Raw genomic sequence first — 22398 nt, 5'->3', positions numbered from 1 at the left:
TCAAATGCGTCAAAGTACAGTAAATGTAAAAAATGCACATAAAATCAACAGCGTAGTGTTTGGATTCAGTCTTGTGGCAGATTAACTGTTTTGGCCTCACATTTAGTCTAATAACGTTCCAATAATCTCCACACTGTTCCCTTTTCATTGCCACCATGGTTATACATATGCTTTCCATATTCCTTCTGTAAGACACATTTCAATTTATCCCTATCTATATACAGTGCATTCGGAAAGTATGTTTCTACAACTTGATTGGAGTCCACCTGTGGTAAACTCAATTGATTGGACATGATTTGGAAAGGCACACACCTGTCTATATAAGGTCATACAGTTGACAGTGCAAATGCACACAATGTCAGAGCAAAAAGCAAGCCATGAGGTTGAAGGAATTGTCCGTAAAGCTCTGAGACAGGATTGTGTCGAGGGACAGATATTGGGAAGGGTACCAAATTATTTTGCAGCATTGAATGTCCCCAAGAACACAGTGGCCTCAACCATTCTTAAATGGAATAAGTTTGGAACCACCAAGACTCTTCCTACAGCTGGCCGCCCTGCCAAACTGAGCAATCATGGGAGAAGGGCCTTGGTCAGGTAGGCAGGGACTGGGAGACTAGTCAGGATCGAGGCAAAGATGAACGGCGCAAAGTACAGAGAGATCCATAATGAAAACCTTCTCTGGAGCGCTCAGGACCTCAGACTGGGGTGAAGGTTCACCTTCCAACAGGACAATGACCCTAAGCACACAGCCAAGACAATGCAGGAGTGTCTTCGGGACAAGTCTCAATGTCCTTGAGTGTCCCAGCCAGAGCCCAATCGAACATCTCTGCAGAGACCTGAAAATAGCTGTGTAGCAACGCTCCCCATCCAACCTGATGCTTGAGAGGATCTGCAGAGAAGAATGGGAGAAACTCCTCAAATATGTGTGCTAAGCTTGTAGGTCATATCCAAGAAGTCTCGAGGCTGTAATCGCTGCAAAAGGTGCTTCAACAAAGTACTAAGTAAAAGGTCTGAATAGTTAAAATTTGTATATATATATATATATATATATATATACCCCAAAAAAATATTAGCAAAAAATCTTTAAACTGTTTTTGCTTTGTCATTATGGGGTATTGTGTGTATATTGATGAGGGGGGGAAAACAATTCAATCAATTTTAGAATAAGGCTGTAACAAAATGTGGAAAAAGTCAAGGGGTCTGAATACTTTCCGGATGCACCGTAGGCCAATTCCCACGAGTGTAAGGGGTTAAGGTGTTTTGGGTATTTTTAGACAGCATGATGGCAGTTGTTAATAACAGCAAATGGCTAAGGATTGTCAATTGTGAGGGGTTCTCGATGCATATCCTAGTATTTCACTTTTAGTCTATAGCCCAAACCTTTCCACCGAAACTCTATTTACCTTCTCTGTTTTCTCTTCCGGCTCATCTTCGTTCAGAAACTCTCGTTTCGGGTAAGGTATCTGACATCCGGCAAATACACTACAGGAGAAAATGAAACGAGGGATACACACAATCAGTTGTTTGTGAAATAACTGAGTAGCTGGGTGTGGTGTGTACAAATAACAAAAAACTATGTCAAGAAACCAAATCCCAACCAGGCTGACCAAGATAAAAACAGGAATCTAGAAATTCAAAACATACCCGACTATGAAATCACAATTCAAGGAATGATTTGGAAGTGCTCCATTTTAAGTTCACTGAAGCAACGGCCTCCATTGTTAGTTGATCAAACAGACTTCTCGTGATGAACATGTGAATGGGTTCATGTGTGGAGAGGGTAGCTATGATCATGACCGAGTTTGGAAAATAAAGTTTAGTAGGTCTCACTCTGAGGTTGGTAAGGGCTCCTCCAGGAAATAGGGGTCCTGCAGTGCCTGTTCAGAAGTAATCCTTTTGGTGGGGTCCATTGTGAGGAGTTTCTGGAGCTGAAAAGTGGTGGATGAACACTAAGATAGTGGTGCCAAGCAAACCCAATCAGCCAGCCAGGCGTATTGGTTTTACAGCTCTTATATCTAGATAGGTCCTTATCTTATACTCTCTAGTGAAAATCAAGGTAGCAGTAGCATGCCCTCCATAAACTGGCAATTAAAGTTCAAGAATATACTGGTTACTAGACAGCGTGCTTACCAACAGGAAAACCTTGCTGTCAGGTTTGACTTTATGCTTCTCCATGTATTTGATGAGGCTGCTATTTGCATACCTGTGAATGGGTGAAGCACAGCACATGTAAAACAGATAGCAAGTGAATAGTCTCAGAAAGCTGTCAGCCTGAGAGAAAGGTTCAGATGCGATGTTCGATGTGTGCGAAGGGTTCAGGTATCTTTTGAGAGCCGAGCGAGCCCAGGTAGGGTCAGAATGTCAAGCCTTCTCCACTCACGTCGTTCTCCTGAAGTCTTTCTGAAGGGTGGGGTACTCGGGCATCTTCCTGATGTCCTCCCAATCTTTATCTGACCAAATAAAAAAAAACAGACAAAACTTCAGGTCACTTTAACCCAATTCTTATACTTGCTGACTTCGGAGGATAATGTAATCTACTGTACATATTGTACAACAACAAGTACAAGAGAAGGACAAGGTTGATGTTGAGGACTTTACCAAAATACTATACTTTCATGACCGTGAGAATCTAACTGGGTTCTTAATGAATGTTCTACATGGTCTCATCAGGTGTGTGTGTGTGTGTGTGCTGGTCAGACCTGCTGGGAAGCCCATGACACTGAATATCCTGTCCAGCTGGTCATGGTGGAAGGGGTTACTGGTCTTAATGTCCTCCTGGCGACAGTGGAAGATGGGCTCGGACGTCAGCAGCTCCGCAAAGATGCAGCCAATCGCCCAAATGTCTGCATCAGATAGACAAGCAGTTAGCAATTAAACAGAGTGGTCCGGGCCTACACCTTAGCAGGAGCGGACACAAAAGACACTTGTCTAAACTTGCCAAGGTGTATCCGAATATCTCTCACACTAATGGAGACTGGACAGTCACAGGAGTTTCCTCTTAAGAATTCATCTTAGGAATTTGGCTGTACCCTGCAATTACATCTGCAACCCTGTGCATAAACTCATATAATCTCATAGTGTATGCCTAGGGCCTTTCAGTGTGTTGGCCTGCTACATGCATCTGTGATGGCAGACACCCTGAAGGGCCTGTTGGCTTCGGCCAGGGGGGGCTCTATTGAGGAACATATGCCATTCCTATACAGTAGGCCGTTCATTCACTGCTGTACATGTAGAAAAAAACAGCAATTCAAGGGGTGCTACCAAATGAATGTCAAAACTTATTGCAAAGAAAACTGTCATTACAAGTTACATAGAATCATTAGATTGTTCACTACAATATAACATTACTATATTTGTACTTGACAGTGTTGATTAAATAAGAATGTTAATTTGCGGTGACCGTTGCCAGTTGAGACTGCGCCACTCTTGGTTATATCTTCATATTTGGCGTTGTGAGGTGGTACCATTTGGAGGCGTTTCCGCTGGTTGGGCCACTCAAAATCAACTTATCACCTATATCCCCTGGCAAGACGGGGGGCACTAAAATGTTTTGCCCGCGAGGTGGGGCGGACCAGACCAAATATCGCTTAGGGCCCCCAATAGGCTAGACATACTCTCATTACTGTAAGTGCAAATACGGTCTGGGTAAAAAAAATCAAAAGAGCAAAGTCCTACTGGTCTGTGTCTGCTGGTCGATTTTCAAATAATTTCCATCTCATCTCTGTGCTTTGGTTGCAAAATAGGAAGCATGTGTTAGGTATGAATATAATGAAGTTAAACAATAACTTCTCTGGAATGTCTTTTGATGTACACTCTCCTGTGTATTTATTTGGACAGTGAAGCTAAAAGATTTCATTTGGCTCTATACTCCAGCATTTTGGATTTGAGATCAAATGTTACACATACATATACATATATATATATATACACACACACACATATATATATATATATATATATATATATACAGTGGGGCAAAAAAGTATTTAGTCAGCCACCAATTGTGCAAGTTCTCCCACTTAAAAAGATGAGAGAGGCCTGTAATTTTCATCATAGGTACACTTCAACTATGACAGACAAAATGAGAAAAAAAATCCAGAAAATCACACTGTAGGATTTTTAATTAATTTATTTGCAAATTATGGTGGAAAATAAGTATTTGGTCACCTACAAACAAGCAAGATTTCTGGCTCTCACAGACCTGTAACTTCTTCTTTAAGAGGTTCCTCTGTCCTCCACTCATTACCTGTATTAATGGCACCTGTTTGAACTTGTTATCAGTATAAAAGACACCTGTCCACAACCTCAAACAGTCACACTCCAAACTCCACTATGGCCAAGACCAAAGAGCTGTCAAAGGACACAAGAAACAAAATTGTAGACCTGCACCAGGCTGGGAAGACTGAATCTGCAATAGGTAAGCAGCTTGGTTTGAAGAAATCAACTGTGGGAGCAATTATTAGGAAATGGAAGACATACAAGACCATTGATAATCTCCCTCGATCTGGGGCTCCACGCAAGATTTCACCCCGTGGGGTCAAAATGATCACAAGAACGGTGAGCAAAAATCCCAGAACCACACGGGGGGACCTAGTGAATGACCTGCAGAGAGCTGGGACCAAAGTAACAAAGCCTATCATCAGTAACACACTACGCCGCCAGGGACTCAAATCCTGCAGTGCCAGACGTGTCCCCCTGCTTAAGCCAGTACATGTCCAGGCCCGTCTGAAGTTTGCTAGAGAGCATTTGGATGATCCAGAAGAAGATTGGGAGAATGTCATATGGTCAGATTAAACCAAAATATAACTTTTTGGTAAAAACTCAACTTGTCGTGTTTGGAGGACAAAGAATGCTGAGTTGCATCCAAAGAACACCATACCTACTGCGAAGCATGGGGGTGGTAACATCATGCTTTGGTGCTGTTTTTCTGCAAAGGGACCAGGACGACTGATTCGTGTAAAGGAAAGAATGAATGGGGCCATGTATCGTGAGCTTTTCAGTGAAAACTCCTTCCATCAGCAAGGGCATTGAAGATGAAACGTGGCTGGGTCTTTCAGCATGACAATGATCCCAAACACCGCCCGGGCAACGAAGGGGTGGCTTCGTAAGAAGCATTTCAAGGTCCTGGAGTGGCCTAGCCAGTCTCCAGATCTCAACCCCATAGAAAATCTTTGGAGGGAGTTGAAAGTCAGTGTTGCCCAGCAACAGCCCCAAAACATCACTGCTCTAGAGGAGATCTGCATGGAGGAATGGGCCAAAATACTAGCAAAAGTGTGTGAAATCCTTGTGAAGACTTACAGAAAACGTTTGACCTCTGTCATTGCCAACAAAGGGTAAATAACAAAGTATTGAGATAAACTTATGTTATTGACCAAATACTTATTTTCAACCATAATTTGCAAATAAATAAATTAAAATGCCTACAATGTGATTTTCAGAATTTTTTCCCCCTCATTTTGTCATAGTTGAAGTGTACCTATGATGAAAATTACAGGCCTCTCTCATCTTTTTAAGTGGGAGAACTTGCACGATTGGTGGCTGACTAAATACTTTTTTGCCCCACTGTATATGTATACATACATAAATGAGGCGACAGTATAGAATGTCAGCTTTTATTTGAGGGTGTTTTCATACATATCTGTTTTGATGTTTAGAAATTAGTTTTGTATTTAATCCCATATTCATAACACGCAATGATTACATCAAGCTTGTGGACGCATTTGCAGTTTGTTTTGTTTGTGTGTCAGATGATGCTGTGTCCAATAAAAATGAATGGTAAATAACGTTGTTGAGATACAGAGTTTGCTTCTAAGCCTATTTGGCAAGGAAACTGAAGCGAGCTGTAGTTTCGGTTGCCTGCTTCAGTTTATGAGCCTTTTATTAAAGAATGGAAAACAATGTTCTGTCTATTTGCGGCTATGGCCTAAAATCAATTAGTTCATATGGGCAGAATATTATATTTTGTGGCATAGGCTACTAAATTTATGAGCTCATGCTAAAATATGGATCTGGTAAAAGGCAGACATTTGATCATTTCAACAACAACAAATATTCTGTGTCACGTGACAATAGAAATGGAAACATTGTGATTTTAGAGACACAAAGTAATAATACCCTCTATGATTAAAGGGATCGGAGTCCATCTGTTACTGGGTTATCACCATCATCATTAATTACAACATCCAAATCATTTGTTTATAAGCCCACTAGGCTACTCATCTGTTGTCAATAAATGTCCTGAATGACAAAGGAAAATTCCTTGGGTGTTCGCGCAATAGCTTAGACTCATTGTCCAATCCGACGCACGGAAACATATGAAAACATGAACTCATTACCTTGATGCTTTCCCTGTTAAATCTTCTAGACCCTGTTGCAAATCTAGCAGACAGCAGCAGATAATCAACACAAATATAATGGTATTGGATCACAACTGTCGTCACTGACAACGAACGAGACAAATATATTCTGGACATTCTTCCCGAACACCGTTTTCCACACGGGCTGTTTTTGCATCATGTGCTATAGGCATATCACAACAGCAGTTTGTCACTTGACTGTCATTCAGAAAAATATTTCCTGGGTGGTCGACAATATCACTAGGCCAAATGAAACAGCTGGATACCAAATGCGCATCCAACAACTAAGTCAATAGCCTTTGCATAGCCTATTGAAAAACCACGCAAGTTAGGTGACTCTCACTCAGAAGCATTCGATTTTGCAATTTTGGATTTGTTTGCCAAAGAAAATATTTTCACAGGCGCAGCTGCAGCCTAAAATATGTACATTTGATAAAGCGGTACTGCCGTTAATAGTGCACCATCTCATAGACTCAACAATACTTTTGTTCCGCTGATAGCCCAAAAGGGATCAATGGGTTTTGTATTCCAATGATTATGCTTTCAGAACATTCATACCTAGCCTACTGGTCAATCAGCTCACAGTTGTCTGGACACTTTCCTGTGTGCAGTGCAGGTCAGTCATAGTTCCTTCTCCTTTTCATATTAAAAAAAAAATGCAACTAGTAGCCTATTGATACAGACTTTACATAGGCTTTTGGTGCCGATCACTATAGCCTAATACTCCTCCAATCGATGGAAAGACTGCCGACAAAACAGTGGTGAAAAAACTCCCAATAATTAGCCTATCTTTTAAAAAACGCAGCGTGCGCAGTTATTTGCCCAACCCTGTTTTATTTGTTTTATACTGTCTAAAAGGAAGGCAATAAACACAGCACAGGGGCATAAATATCATACCTACAGTTGAAGTCGGAAATTTACATACACCTTAGCCAAATACATTTAAACTCAGTTTTCACAATTCCTGACATTTAATCCTGGGTAAAAATTCCCTGTTTTAGGTCAGTTAGGATTACCACTTCATTTCAAGAATGTGAAATGTCAGAAAAATAGCAGAGTGATTTATTTCAGCTTTTATTTCTTTCATCACATTCCCAGTGGGTCAGAAGTTTACATACTAATTGAGCGTATCAGGTAGCATTGCCTTTAAATTGTTTAACTTGGGTTAAACGTTTTGGGTAGCCTTCCACAAGCCGTTTGGTGAATTTGGGCCCATTCCTCCTGACAGAGCTGGTGTAACCGAGTCAGGTTTGTAGGCCTTCTTGCTCGCACACACTTTTTCAGTTCTGCCCACAAATTTTCTATGGGATTGAGGTCAGGGCTTTTTGATGGCCACTTCAATACCTTGACTTTGTTGTCTTTAAGCCATTTTGCCACAACTTTGGAAGTATGCTTGGGGTCATTGTCCATTTTGAAGACCCATTTGCGACCAAGCTTTAATTTCCTGTCGTCCTGAGATGTTGCTTCAATATATCCACATAATTTCCCCACCTCAAGATGCCATCTATTTTGTGAAGTGCACCAGTCCCTCCTGCAGCAAAGTACCCACACAACATGATGCTACCACCCCCGTGCTTCACGGTTGGGATGGTGTTCTTTGGCTTGCAATCCTCCCCCCTTTTCCTCCAAACATAACGGTGGTCATTATGGCCAGACAGTTCTATTTTTGTTTCATCAGACCAGAGGACATTTCTCCAAAAAGTACGATCTTTGTCCCCACGTGCAGTTGCAAACCGTAGTCTGGCTTTTTTATGGCGGTTTAGAAGCAGTGGCTTCTTCCTTGCTGAGCGGCCTTTTAGGTTATGTCGATATAAGACTCGTTTTACTGTGGACATAGATACTTTTGTACCAGTTTCCTCCAGCATCTTCACAGGGTCCTTTGCTGTTGTTCTGGGATTGATTTGCACTTTTCGCACCAAAGTACATTAATCTCTAGGAGACAGAACGTGTCTCCTTCCTGAGTGGTATGGCGGCTGCGTGGTCCCATGGTGTTTATACTTGCGTACTATTGCTTGTACAGATGAACGTGGTACCTTGCTCCCAAGAATGAACAAGACTTGTGGAGGTCTACTTTTTTTTCTGAGGTCTTAGCTGATTTTATTTTGATTTCCCGATGATGTCAAGCAAAGAGGCACTGAGTTTGAAGGTAGGCCTTGAAATACATCCACAGGTACACCTCCAATTGACTCAAATTATGTCATTTAGCCTATCAGAAGCTTCTAAATCGATGACATTATTTTCTGAAATTTTCCAAGCTGTTTAAAGGCACAGTCAACTTAGTGTATGTAAACTTCTGACCCACTGGAATTGTGATACAGTGATTTATAAGTGAAATAATCGGTCTGTAAACAATTGGTGGAAAAATTACTTGTGTCATGCACAAAGTAGATGTCCTAACCGACTTGCCAAAACTATAGTTTGTTAACAAGACATTTGTGGAGTGAAATTTGTAGAGTCGCTAAAAAATGAGTTTTAATGACTCCAACCTAATCGTATGTAAACTTCCGACTTCAACTGTATATCATATTTGGGGGCATGATCTTTGTGCATCTGTAACTTGCTCGCTCATCATTACGCACTCATCATTCATGATGATCCGTAATCGTGGTAGCATCCACATTAATATAGAAGAGTTCAGAAACAGATTCCATGTCCCTCTCACGTTAAGGCAAATTACTCACCGATTGCTTTGGTGTAATGTCGGGCCCCTAGCAGCAGCTCAGGGGCCCTATACCAGAACGTCACCACGACGGGGTCAAGGTCCGCCAGTGGTTTGAGAGGAGAGTTGAAGAGTCTGGCAAAGCCCATGTCAGCTAAAAGTTTAATAAAATACAGTGGGGGAAAGACAACATAGTATCAACCATGAATGAATGACGATGAAAAACAGGGCGAGCTCAACTCAAGGCTACTCTATTCTCCATGTCTTAAGCCAGGAGAGCCCCATCAGAAGAGACTTGAGAAGAGACTTGATAGTGACTAGCAGCACAAGTATTTCAACAGCCTTTGACCTGGTATTTCCGCGAAGGGGGTAGTGTTTGGTATCAGGGATGATCCCTGGCTCTGTTGGGCAAGTCATATCGTTGGCAATGTATAACTTGTCAAAGCCACCACTCTTGAATTTCTTCTCTTTCACAAGAGCAGGCTAATCAAATCAGTCAATCAATTCAATTGAAGTCCAATCAAAATATACTGTGTGGCTGGTGTTTATGTCAATAAGTCATCTTATGGGCCAGGTCTGCACAGAACCTGGAGTCTGTCATGGTCTGTAGTCTTATGGGAAGCTCTTGTTTCTGTAGTATTAAGGAAAGGTAATTCCCTATTATGGTCTTCTGTGTCTGTACAGGACCCGAAGTGAAGTTTGGTGGTCTGGTCTGGTGGATGTCACGCGGTCATCGACACCCAAGCATCCCTGAGCTGCGGTCACCAAGGGGGTCCTGTGACTCTAATAATAACAACTTAGCACTAACACTAGACTCTCAGGGTTAGGGTATAAATATAGTCCATCCGGCACGGCAGACCTGTGACATCATCCCAGAATAGTGTCACGCTGGGGAGTAGGTTATGCAATAGTGTCATCAGTGTCATGTGGCCATTTTAAAGCCCCTCTGCCTGCCCCCCGTGTCCCTGTGTTCAGAGACCCCCTCAGAGGCTGGCTGAAGGTGAAACGCTACAGCCATTGTACTCTCAGTCAAGTCAACAAACTCATTGATCTACGGTCACATCATTCAGCTGTTTGATAACATTTAATTTTCCATTCAAATGTGAATACAAATAATATAAGTACACATACTGTACATTATCTCTGTCAATCTACTGACAACAAAACATACTCACTGACAAGTTTAAGCCTTTAAAAATCACTGAATCAGCAGCCCCCTCCATCAATCATCTACAGAGTACTGACTTCAGTGTGTACATTTAGCCCATCTTACCAATTTTCACCCGTCCTCGTTCTGGGCCCTCCCCCATGACCAGAATGTTGGCTGGTTTCTAGAGAAGAGAGAGACAAACAGTCAACTATCTTCTGCGTGTGCTTCAGCCTTCAGGAAACCCTCAGAGGCTCCAAGTCCAACTAAGAAAACACAACATAGAAATAAGGTTACATTCACTTTACAGGTTTATCACATAATAGACAAAAATGCCATGCATTTCCAATGACTTTTAGAAGGGAGGTTTGGGCAATACCAGTGTAACACACAAATAACAGAGGCAGAACATGCCACATGGAATGCAAGTTACGCTCTTGACCTCCATACTGCCAAAGACACAAAAAAAGAGGTCAAGCTATTATGGTGAAAGATTGCTCCATCAATGATTCTACTTATCGTTGATATCAAGGTCTACCATGCTGGTGAAGCATGCCTGTGCCTTTGGGACATTGCTTCCAATGACATAATAATGTTCTCTGTCTGAGTCTGTGTTTTGAGGCTTTGGGGACGCATGATATTATGGTGCCCTGTATAGCAATGTGATTGACTGCATGACACCAGAACCACCTAGCCAATTTAAAACGCGGAAACATTGAGAAACATAAAAAAAAATATGAATCTAGGCCAGACAGTCTGTGTACCAACAATTCAAATTGCAGAATACATACATACATCAAATAACAGTTTACCGTGATGTTCTCACTTTCATCATCTACAAAGCTTTATGCCCCCCCAAAAATGGCCTCCGTGTTATAGTATTGCTTCATCTAATACTTTACCCGTCAATATATTCTCAACAAAAATATAAAAGCAACATGTAAAGTGTTGGTCCCATGTTTCATGAGCTGAAATAAAATATCCCAAACATGTTCCATAGGCACAAAAAGATCATTTCTCAAAAATGATGTGCACAAATTTGTTTACATCCCTGTTAGTGAGCATTTCTCCGTTGCCAAGATAATCCATCCACCTGACAGGTGTGGCATATCAATAAGCTGATTAACAGCATGACCATTACACAGGTGCACCTTGTGCTCGGGACAACAAAAGGTCACTCTAAAAATGTGCAGTTGTCACACGACACAAGGCCACAGATGTCTCAAGTTGAGGGAGTGTGCTAACTGCAGGAATGTCCACCAGAGCTGTTGCCAGAGAATGGAATGTCCATTGCTCTACCATAAGCCGCCTCCAACATTGTTTTGGAGAATTTGTCAGCACGTTCAGCCTCACAACCGCAGCCCACATGTAACCACGTCAGCCCAGGACCTTCTCCACCTGCGGGATCGTCTGAGACCAGCCACCCGGACAGCTGATGAAACTGAGGAGCATTTCTGTCTGTAATAAAGCACTTTTGTGGTGAAAACCTCATTCTAATTGGCTGGGCCTTGCTCCCCAGTGGGTGGGCCAGTCTCCCAAGTGGGTGGGCCTATGCCCTCCCAGGCCCACCCATGGCTGCGCTCCTGCCCAGTCATGTGACATCCATATAAAAGCCTAATTGATTTAATTTCAAATTACTGAGTTCCTTATATGAACTGTAACTCAGTAAAATCATTGACATTTTTGTTCAATATACATTATCCATACAGCACATTCATGTCGTCTGAGTGTAAAAAGGTACACAGCACATCTAAAACGAATCGTCAATTGAGTGCATCATTCTGTTCCAATGACTATACTTACACAGTAGGCTACCTGCCCACTGTTTTTTTCATCATGAATCCTTCATGTATCCTTCCATTTTCTGTCAGTCCCCTGAGTCTGTGTGTGTGAATCTCAAACTCATAAGATTCAGTCTGCTCAACAAATACGGGCTGTTGCTATAGGAACCCCACTAATAATGAGCTCTATTATTCAAACACACAACAAAACACCGCTATCTGCAAACACAATGACGACTCCCTCGAGGAGGGTCTCTTTTCACTCCCAAATGACTGGCATCGGCTCCTCTTTCAAATTCTAAATAAGTGGGCTAATACAGTCAGACTAAAGAAATTGCTTTCACTGACCCTATGTTTAAAGAGATCATATTTCCATACAGGTGAGTAATAATCACCAAAAAGTTCACATAAAAACAGAGATTGGATGACTGGGCAATGAAAAAGTCAACTGAGCACTGAATTGAGGTGGTAATATTGCTGTCTGATTAGTTTTTCCACAACAGTTTGGATTGTTTTGGACTCTAACATGTGCTTAGCTTCCCAGAAATGTAAGGAGGTTTCATGAGAGTGGGTCAAGACTGGAAAAGAAATATCCCGAAGCCCTCCGTGGGTCTGAAAATTCAATCCCTAAGGATGTGCCCGTCTTTCACAAAAAACAAACAAACATGTAGAGTCAAAAATAGCCCGGTTTTAGACCAGCAAGTGCCAGAGGTACACTATCTTTACATGCACTGGGAACTATACAGCAGTGCCATTATTCATTCAGTGTCTTTGTCCTTGCGTTCACTGTAATATTTTTTTCCTCCTCTTCCTACATGTCTTATGATTAAGTAATGACCTGTTTATTTTCTCGACACACAAGCATTAACCACTCTACTGTACTATCAGAACACCATTACACACTGCGCCATGAGTTGTAACAGCGCAGGCCTGCCACAGCCCACTCTACACAGGATATAGACCTAGGGAGGGCACACACACAGTCCATATTCAGACAAAAGTACAGTTCTCAGTTCGTGTGTGGTTGCTGTTGTTCCTTGACATTTCCTGGTGGCACATGTGACACGTGACTACGGGGAGCCAGGGATCACTCCAGCTATGAACAACATTCCATTACACCAGAGGGCACGTCTTGTATTAATCATGAAAACGAGCCACCATAGGCAGGTAAGTGTGAGAGAGAGAGAGAAGCCTAGCACATCCATTTGCTGCAGCTGAAACCTGACTTTACTCTCAGTGTAACGTGGCTACAGCCTGTACATATTGACTGTCTAAGGCATTTTCAACCTCAAACATTTGTTTCTGGCAGAAGTAGGAATTACTGCAGTATTCAGGTTTGGAGTACAGCTACAGTCAGCATGGTGGGGGAGGGATCTAACTTCTCTGGCTAGTGTGGGTTACATAATTTAGGCAGGAGCAGGGGGCGGCCTGCTTGGCTTACTGGAGAGGAGGGGTAGGGTAGGCTGGTTTCTCTGCAGCTGTGCAGCGCAGCATAAGGCTACGTGTTGCATAACGGGCAAAGTGAGCGGAGGAGGGAGCCATGCAGTTACTCGTATCTACCCCTGTGGCTGTAGATATAGGAATGCTGCCTGCGCTACTCCCCCCTCTAGCCTAACTCTAACACACCTCCCCCAACATTACTGTGGAGTAAAAATTGATAGAAAACCACCCCATATCCAGATGCGCTGGAATGTGGCATGTTTCAATGAGTAGCAAAATGAGAGGTAGAAAACAAACTTGACTCTTTCATATTTCAGAACAAGTTCACAATGAAAAGGGTAACAAACTAATTGCGCAAAACTGATACTCACATATCCCAATGCCTAACACCACCAGCTTGAGAGTGGAATTTGCACAGGCCTTTATCCACAATAGCAGGAAGTGCTAGCTTTGAGAAAGCACATTATACTGCAATACATCAACCTTATTTGGAATACAATACAGAGAAAGTGACAACTGAGAAATTCATCCTGTGGCAAAGAAAATAGTTATTAAGAAGAGTTGATGCTCAGATTAGGGAGAGTGTGGACCTCCAATGAGAAAAATGACCATTTACAGTACACTCATAGAAAAAAGGGTTCCAAAGGGTTATTCGCCTGTCTCCATAGAAGCACCCTTTTGGGTTCCAGGTAGAACCCTTTGGGGTTCCAGGTAGAACCCTTTGTGTTCGACATGGAACCCAAAAATGATTATTCCAAGGGTTCTCCTATGGAGACAGGCGAGGAACCCTTTTAGGTTATAGAAAGCACCTTTTTTTCTAAGAGTGTAGTACTGACGAAAGCCCTGGCCTCTGCTTAAATAAAGGCTTTCTTGTGCAACAGGCACGCAGCTACAGTAGGACTTACCCTAAGCCTCTATTAGTGTTTGAGGTCAGACACATGAAATTAAACACACAAGTCCATTGTCTGTTCTTTTGTATCCTGGATGATTCATTAACCGCATATATTGACCAGGCATTAAATACCTGCTTATAGAATCTCTAAGCAAAATTATAGCAATCCACTATTACCATGTCATAAACTGCTTAGCAATCCCCATCATCAACAACAACGTGGTCCACTATCCTCTGAATGTTATCAATCAGATTTCAACTCCAAAAGAGCCCCACCATAACAATAGGCCTACAGGCCATTAATAACAGTATGCCTACAATATGTATGCCTACAATACATGCTCTGTTAACTGCATCTCTGCATTACTCAACTCAGGCTGATGTGGTAGGCCCAGTGACTGAGGCCCTGATTGATAGAGCCCTGTGTATTTATATAACGTGAGTTAGCATTGGTCTTCATCGCACGACGCTGCCATCTGGGAGACCTGAGAGAGATTGCATAAGAGGGGATGACTTGATGGAGACCTTATAAGGTTCCCGTAGCTGTGGGATTTGCAGATACACTCTCTGATTTCCTCTGCCTCTCCAGTGACGGAATGAATCGGAAGTCACATCAATTGACTGACTCAATTAGTGTGCAGGGAGTGAACGTCAAACAGCTGGCATCAATGAGTTATAATAGATTAGATTCTCTACTACCTGTTCATCCATCCACATACATGATTAGTTTTTAATCAATATAATGACACAGCTGGTGCCCCTAATAGCAAGTCACACTGGCTGGCATGACACAAACTATTGGCTTTCCATAAGCAAGTTGATGTGTGTGTTATGCTTCTGTTTTATGGTGTTATATGGTGGTATACAGTGTTATAATGTAATATAGCCTAGCCCTTTTCATAGAAAGTCCAAGTTGGACCATAATCTGTTGGGTTTAAACCAATCAGAAGAGCAAAAAAAAAGAGCTTCTAATAAGGAACTGCAGAGATAAGTGTTGCAAGGAGGAGAGGTTTTAACAGCCAAATAAGAGAAACACTTTCAGAAAACACTTCCAGAAAACACTCAGCAGTGGTGCATGGGTAAAATCACTGAGGAAGCCAAGCCAGGGGGGAAAAAAGGCATTTACAACCTGTTGTGATAATTGTCCTGTTTCATCTATAACCTGTTAGTTTTTATCCCTTGCCTCCGTGATATATAGGCCCGAGGCCGAAACAATAAGAAGACACAGTGGCAGAATAAATTCAACCACACCTTAGTTTCATCATAAAACCAGAGAGCAACACCTGTCCACAAACAAACAGTTACATGACTTAATACAGCATGGTCAAGCAAGTTAATGTTTGACATTTTTGGACTACTAAACAACTACTGATTTAGAACCTGAGAGTTACCGCAAGTCACAAAAAAAAACAGGAACTGCCCCACTACTCCAGCATCATTTCAACTTCAATATTTCATCATCTAATCACCTCCGTTTAGTCTAATATAGTGACAACTAAAAGATACCAAAAACAACTTAGTCCAATCAACGTAAGCAAAATATGATATGGCTGTCCATGGTACTTATTTGTGTGCGTGCAAGGAAAAAAAAAACATGTGTACTTACCCAGAAACTCCAATGCTATCCTCCTCTCTTTCATGACTCTGTCATAACCTGAAAGTGTTTGTTGTCCTAGGCCACCTGGCTAAAATGCTTGCTCGCTAGCCTAACTTTCTTTCATGGGCAACGATGTGCCAGTCCAGCTAGTTAACATTAGCCTACTACATCTAGCTACGTATTAAACTTCCATCCTCTCAGACCAGGGGCACAATGTATGAATTTATGGTTAAATCAGAATCGCCATTATAATCATTGGCTAGGACAGATAATGAAGTTTTTTTTTAAATTTTTAAAATATGTCCAAATTCCTATCTCCATCCATGGCTAATTTAGAAAAGGGACAATTTTAGCAAGCTAGCTAGCCACCGGAGGACAATTCTGTAAATAACGTTTCGCTTGTGATTGGTGTGAAGCCAAATCCAAACTGGCTTCCCATGTATGATTTTAGCATTTATTTTTATCAAGGGAAGCAAAATGCTCGCTGGATTCCCTTGCATTCCATGCTAAGGGTGGCAACAATGTCATACTCTTTTTGACCAGACTGCATCAGATAGATGGCCTACATATACTGAGACAGAGGGGTGCTGTTTCGCTTGCTCGCAAGATTTCTCCGGTGGGATACATTCAGCCTCTGGCGAATTGAAGGAAAATTATGAAAGACAGAGAGACGAAAGATGATTTAAAAAAAAATAATAATCATAGTCAAATTTTTGGGAAAGCTTGGCTTCCCTTGGAATCCATTAATACATGCCACTGAAAACACTGTGGGAAAACCGTGGGGGAGAAAATCTCACATGGGTGCTAGAGTACAGGTTGGGTGGTGGCGGTTGGTGAGGGTAGGTGGGTAGAATTGAAAACATTAACCAGCCGAGATACTTTATTCCACAGCCAACGGCGTTAAAACTCTAATAATAAAGTGTACAAGGATTTAACAGCACCTGTGCCAGAACATAACAGGATTCAGTTCGTTGGCGAGAGGGTTGCTTTTAGGATAGTTGTTGCAGTGGACACAACTCATTGCTGCTCTTAGATATGCAAGCAAACAAGTGACTTATTTGCATGCATCCTATTGGTTAAAAGCAGCCTGTATCACAGTTCAGATCAATGACCAATAGGAAAAGGACAGATCAGTGAAGACTGATCTCCCTCAATGTGAGCAAGACAAAGGAGCTGATCGGGAACTACAGGAAAAGGCGGGCCGAACAGGCCCCCATTAACATCGATGGGGCTGTAGTGGAGCGTGTCGAGAGTTTCAAGTTCCTTGGTGTCCACATCACAAACTAATTATCATGGTCCAAACATACCAAAATAGTCGTGAAGAGGGCATGAGAAAACATTTTCCCCCTCAGGAGACTGAAAAGATTTAGCATGGGTCCTCAGATCCTCAAAAGGTTCTCCTGCTGCACCATCGAGAGCATCCTGACCGGTTGCATCACCGCCTGGTATGGCAACTGCTCGGCATCTGACCGTAAAGCGCTACAGAGGGTTGAGTCAAACGGCCCAGGATATCCCTGGGGCCGAGGTCCCTGCCATCCAGGACCTATACAATAGGCAGTGTCAGAGGAAAGCCCATAAAATTGTCAGAGACTCCAGTTACTCTAGTTATAGACTGCCGTACCGCTTGCCGTGTACGGCGAGGACCAAAAGGCTCTAGGACCAAAAGGCTCCTCAACAGCTTCTACCCCCAAGCCATAAGACTGCTGAACAATTAATAAAATCGCCATCGGACAATTTACACTGACCCCCTTTTGTGCATTGCTGCTACTCACTGTTTATTTTCTATGCATAGTCACTTCACCCCCACCTACATGTACAAATTACCTTAACTAACCTGTACCCCCGCACACTGACTCGGAAGCCTCATTATTCTTATTGTGTTACTTTTTATTATTACTTTTTATTTTAGTCTACTTGGTAAATATTTTCTTAACACTTCTTTATCTGCACTGTTGGTGAAGGGCTTGTAAGTAATCATTTCATGATAAAGTCTACATTTGTTGTATTCGGTGCATGTGGCAAATAAAGTTTGATTTGATCCGTGGATGAGGTGTCAGTGAGCAGGTGTAGCAACACTGTAAATGGACACTGATACTACGCTCTACTCACCAGATCCCTGTGAAGCACCCAGTTGGCATGAAGGTAATGGATCCCGTCCAGAATCTGATATAGGAGAGACTTGACCATCCCTCTCGGCAGCTGCATGGGCTTCTTATTGGCCTTGGAGGCTCGGTGGAACTTGATGATGTGCTGAAAGGAGATCAGAGGGAGTGGTGTAGAGAAATGTATCAAGCAAGAGACTGAAAACACCTAGGTTTCACAATATAGACTACCGTTCAAAAGTTTGGGGTCACTTAGAAATGTCCTTGTTTTTGAAAGAAAAGCCCATTTTTTGTCCTTTAAAATAACATCAAATTGATCAGAAATATAGCGTACACATGGTTAATGTTGTAAATTACTATCGTAGCTGGAAACGGCTGGTTTTTAATGGAATATCTACATAGGCGTACAGAGGCCCATTTTCAGTAACTATCACTCATGTGTTCCAATGGCACATTGTGTTAGCTAATCCAAGTTTACCATTTTAAAAGGCTACATGTTCATGAGAAAACCCTTTTGCAATTATGTTAGCACAGCTGAAAACTGTTGTCCTGATTTATTTGTAATTTTTTTAAACCTTTATTTAACTAGGCAAGTCAGTTAAGAACAAATTCTTATTTTCAATGACGGCCTAGGAACAGTGCCTGTTCAGGGGAAGGATGACAGATTTGTACCTTGTCAGCTCGGGGATTTGAACTTGCAACCTTTCGGCTGCTAGTCCAACGCTCTAACCACTAGGCTACCCTAGGTGTTTTGAGGGAACTTTTTAATGAAGCTGCTAGTTGAGGACCTGTGAGGCGTCTGTTTCTCAAACTAGAAACTAATGTACTTGTCCTCTTGCTCAGTTGTGCACCGGGGCCTCCCACTCCTCTTTCTATTTTGGTTAGAGACAGTTTGCGCTGTTCTGTGAAGGGAGTAGTACACAGCGTTGTACGAGATCTTCAGTTTCTTGGCAATTTCTCGCATGGAATAGCCTTCATTTCTCAGAACAAGAACAGACTGACGAGTTTCAGAATAAAGGCCTTTGTTTCTGGCCATTTTGAGCCTGTAATCGAATCCACAAATGCTGATGCTCCAGATACTCAACTAGTCTAAAGAAGGCCAGTTTTATTGTTTCTTTAATCAGGACAACAGTGTTCAGCTGTGCTAACATAATTGCAAAATAGTTTTCTAATGATCTATTAGCCTTTTAAAATTATAAACTTGGATTAGGTAACACAACGTGCTATTGGAACACAGGAGTGATGGTTTCTGATAATGGGCCTCGGTACGCCTTATTTAGATATTCCATTAAAAATCAGCCGTTTCCAGCTACAATAGTCATTTACAACAGTAACAATGTCTACACTGTATTTCTGGTCAATTTGATGTTATTTTAAAATGGACAAAAAAAATGGCTTTTCTTTCAAAAACAAGAACATTTCTAAGTGACTCCAAACTTTTGAATGGTAGTGTACATACATACATAAATGGTACAGACAGGAAAACATCAAGAACAAAGATGAAACAACCAACAGAACAGGTTGATGACACATCCAAACAAAGACAGGTTGTCTAACTGGCGGTCATGATGAATCACTCACCCAGAGATCATGCTCGGCATAGTCGAAAAGGAGCCAGACCTTTCTGTCACTGTGGGACAGGAACACTTTCTGCAGGGCAATCACGTTGGGGTGTTTCAGCTCTCGTAGCAGCTGGAACACACAGCAAGAGGTTACATGTATCTCCAATAGCAAAGAACACCTCTTTCAATGCACATTTATTAACCCACTGTGCACACACTGGTTAATTCAAAGTTGTTTCCACATCATTTCAATGAAATGACATTGAACCAATGTGGAATAGATGTTGAATTGATGTCTATGACCAGTGGGAACACATTGCGAATTATTGCACTGACAAGAGTCATTCATGTCATTCAGGGTTAAAACATGAACTTTGAAAAATTACACTAAATCAGGTACATCAAGTATAACAGGAAACATCAAGCTTCCTGAGTTAGAATAGATTAGATTCTCTACTACCCGTTTATCCATCCACATACATGAGTTTGTTTTGTTACCAGGAACATATCTTTGCAACAGTCCACTACTCACAATTATACTGTGTTCACAATATAATGACACAGCTGGTGTCCCTAATAGCAAGTCACACTGGCTGGCATGACACAAACTATTGGCTTTCCATAAGCAAGTTGGCGTGTGTGTTATGCTTCTGTTTTATGGCGTTATACAGTGTTAAAACAATGTAATACTTACATTTATTTTATATTTTTTTATTTAACCTTTATTTTACTAGGCAAGTCAGTTAAGAACAAATTCTTATTTACAATGACGGCCCAACAGTGGGTTACCTGCCTTGTTCAGGGGCAGAACGACAGATCTTTACCATATCAGCTCAGGGATTCGATCTAGCAACCTTTCAGTTACTGGCACAACGCTCTCAACACTAGGCTACCTGCCACCCCAAATATATAGCCTAGCCCTTTTCATAGAATGGCTTAAACCCAACAGATTATGGGGACAATCAGAAGACTAAAAAAAAAATCACAATAAGAAGACAGTGGCAGAATAAATTCAACCACACCTTAGTTTCATCATAAAACCAGAGAGCAACACCTGTCCACAAACAAACAGTTACATGACTTAATACAGCATGGTCAAGCAAGTTAATGTTTGACATTTTTGGACTACTAAACAACTATTGATTTAGAACCAGAGAGTTACCGCAAGTCACAAAAAAAACAGGAACTGCCCCACTACTCCAGCACCATTTCAACATCATCAAATGTGTATTTATTAGGGATCCCCATTGGTTGCTGCCAAGGCAGAGAAATATGTTGGTGCCGAATGAGCTAAAGACAAAACAGTAAATCATATAAAATCCCTACACCATCACACATCCACAACACAAAATGTTCAATACCACCATACAACAATATCACAATGTGTGTGTATGCATGTGTCTGTACCTTTGTGTGTGTCTCTTCCATAGTCCCCATTGTTCCAAGAGGTGTATTTTTACCTGATTCTACTGCTTGCATCAGTTACCTGATGTGGAATAGAGTTCCATGTAGTCATGGTTCTATGTAGTAATGTGCACCTCCCATAGTCTGTTCTGGACTTGGGGACTGTGAACAGACCTCTGGTGGCATGTCTTGTGTGGTATACATGGGTGTCCGAGCTGTGTGCTAGTATTTTAAAACAGACAGCTCTGTACATACACCTCTTCCAAAAACAATGAATGATGAAGTCACTTCCACTTTGAGCCATGAGAGATTGACATGCATGTCATTACTGTTAGCTCTCTGTGTACTTAAAGGTAATCCCTGTTATGAGCCAACTGCAATTTTCCCAAGTCCCTCTTTGTGGCACCTGAACACACTACTGAACAGCAGTCCAGGTGCGACAAAACTAAGGCCTGTAGGACCTGCCTTGTTGATAGTGTTGTTTATAAGGCAGAACAGTGTCTTACCATGGACAGACTTCTCCCCATCCTAGATTAACTGAATCAAGCAATTATTAACTCATTAACCTGGGGCACCATGGGAAAACTAGTTTTTATTGAGTTTCTATTTCCAAAATTAACTCAAAGAATATCAGAATATCGATTTTACAACAGCCGCTAATTAACAAGTTGCCTCTACCAATCTCGTTCTGAACGTCGTATAGCCCGTGAATCTGCACGGACCCGGGTCTCACCAATGAATTCGTTCCACACCAATCTTAGTTGAATATGTATTTACTAAAAAGCTCAAATGATGATAAAAAGATACACATAGACAAAACACATTATAGGCTATTGATTAGAACTAAGTATAACGGGCCAACACACTATGGCGCGTGTTACCCACGATGGAGATTTCAATAGAGAGAGAAAACAAAGTACACAAGAGAAATATACATTTGGGTGAATTTGTCAGCTATGCTATTCTAACCCTTGCCCCAAACTGCCACTCTTATGGGTCAGAATATAATGATGTAATTACGTGGGGATCATCTCCGAGGATTCTCTGCGTAGGCCTTCAGCTGTTCGATGACGCGCTACTCCGGCGCACCTCTCTGAGAGTCCTCCCGATGTCAGTGTCCTTTTGGGCTTAGGAGTCTGTTCCCTCACCCTTTGCTCTGGAAGGGGTCTTCTGAGGACAGACAGCTCTGTAGCTCACAGCATAGGAATGAAACCCTTTAGATACCACAATTCGATGGGAGATGGAGGCTAGGTGGTTCGACTTGAATTCACCCGCTTAGACACAGCTACTCATCCGTAGCTTGGGTAGAAAAGGATTTCCTTGTCCTCAAACTTGCGTTGCGTTCTGGGTTCGTTGACTTTTTAGACCTTGCTGCAGCTGGGGTCACGTAGTCCTCCTGTAAATTCTATACTCACAGGTTTTATACCCTTGGGTCAGAAGTGGGCGTAACCGCCTTTA

The 22398-nt window shown here is 41.9% G+C and overlaps 1 protein-coding gene across 3 annotated transcripts in view; it reads right to left on the bottom strand.

Annotated features, from left to right (window-relative positions):
• LOC139407062 (cyclin-dependent kinase 19) overlaps window positions 1-22398 on the bottom strand; it is a 64010-nt gene that overhangs the window by 6679 nt on the left and 34933 nt on the right. For 2 of the 3 annotated variants that reach the window (XM_071150382.1, XM_071150384.1), the window contains 9 exons: window positions 19556-19666; window positions 17982-18122; window positions 10289-10346; window positions 9038-9169; window positions 2700-2843; window positions 2381-2450; window positions 2131-2203; window positions 1831-1928; window positions 1404-1482 (listed from right to left, as the gene is read on the bottom strand). In XM_071150382.1, coding sequence (XP_071006483.1) covers window positions 1404-1482; window positions 1831-1928; window positions 2131-2203; window positions 2381-2450; window positions 2700-2843; window positions 9038-9169; window positions 10289-10346; window positions 17982-18122; window positions 19556-19666 — 906 coding nt within the window. Of the gene's footprint in view, window positions 1-541; window positions 890-1403; window positions 1483-1830; window positions 1929-2130; window positions 2204-2380; window positions 2451-2699; window positions 2844-9037; window positions 9170-10288; window positions 10347-17981; window positions 18123-19555; window positions 19667-22398 lie in introns of those variants that run through there. The other variant, XM_071150383.1, reaches the window with a different exon arrangement.

This window comes from Oncorhynchus clarkii, chromosome 4 (genome assembly GCF_045791955.1).
Source record: "Oncorhynchus clarkii lewisi isolate Uvic-CL-2024 chromosome 4, UVic_Ocla_1.0, whole genome shotgun sequence".
NCBI classification, from domain to species: domain Eukaryota; kingdom Metazoa; phylum Chordata; class Actinopteri; order Salmoniformes; family Salmonidae; genus Oncorhynchus; species Oncorhynchus clarkii.
This window is presented reverse-complemented; position numbering and strand designations above follow the sequence as displayed.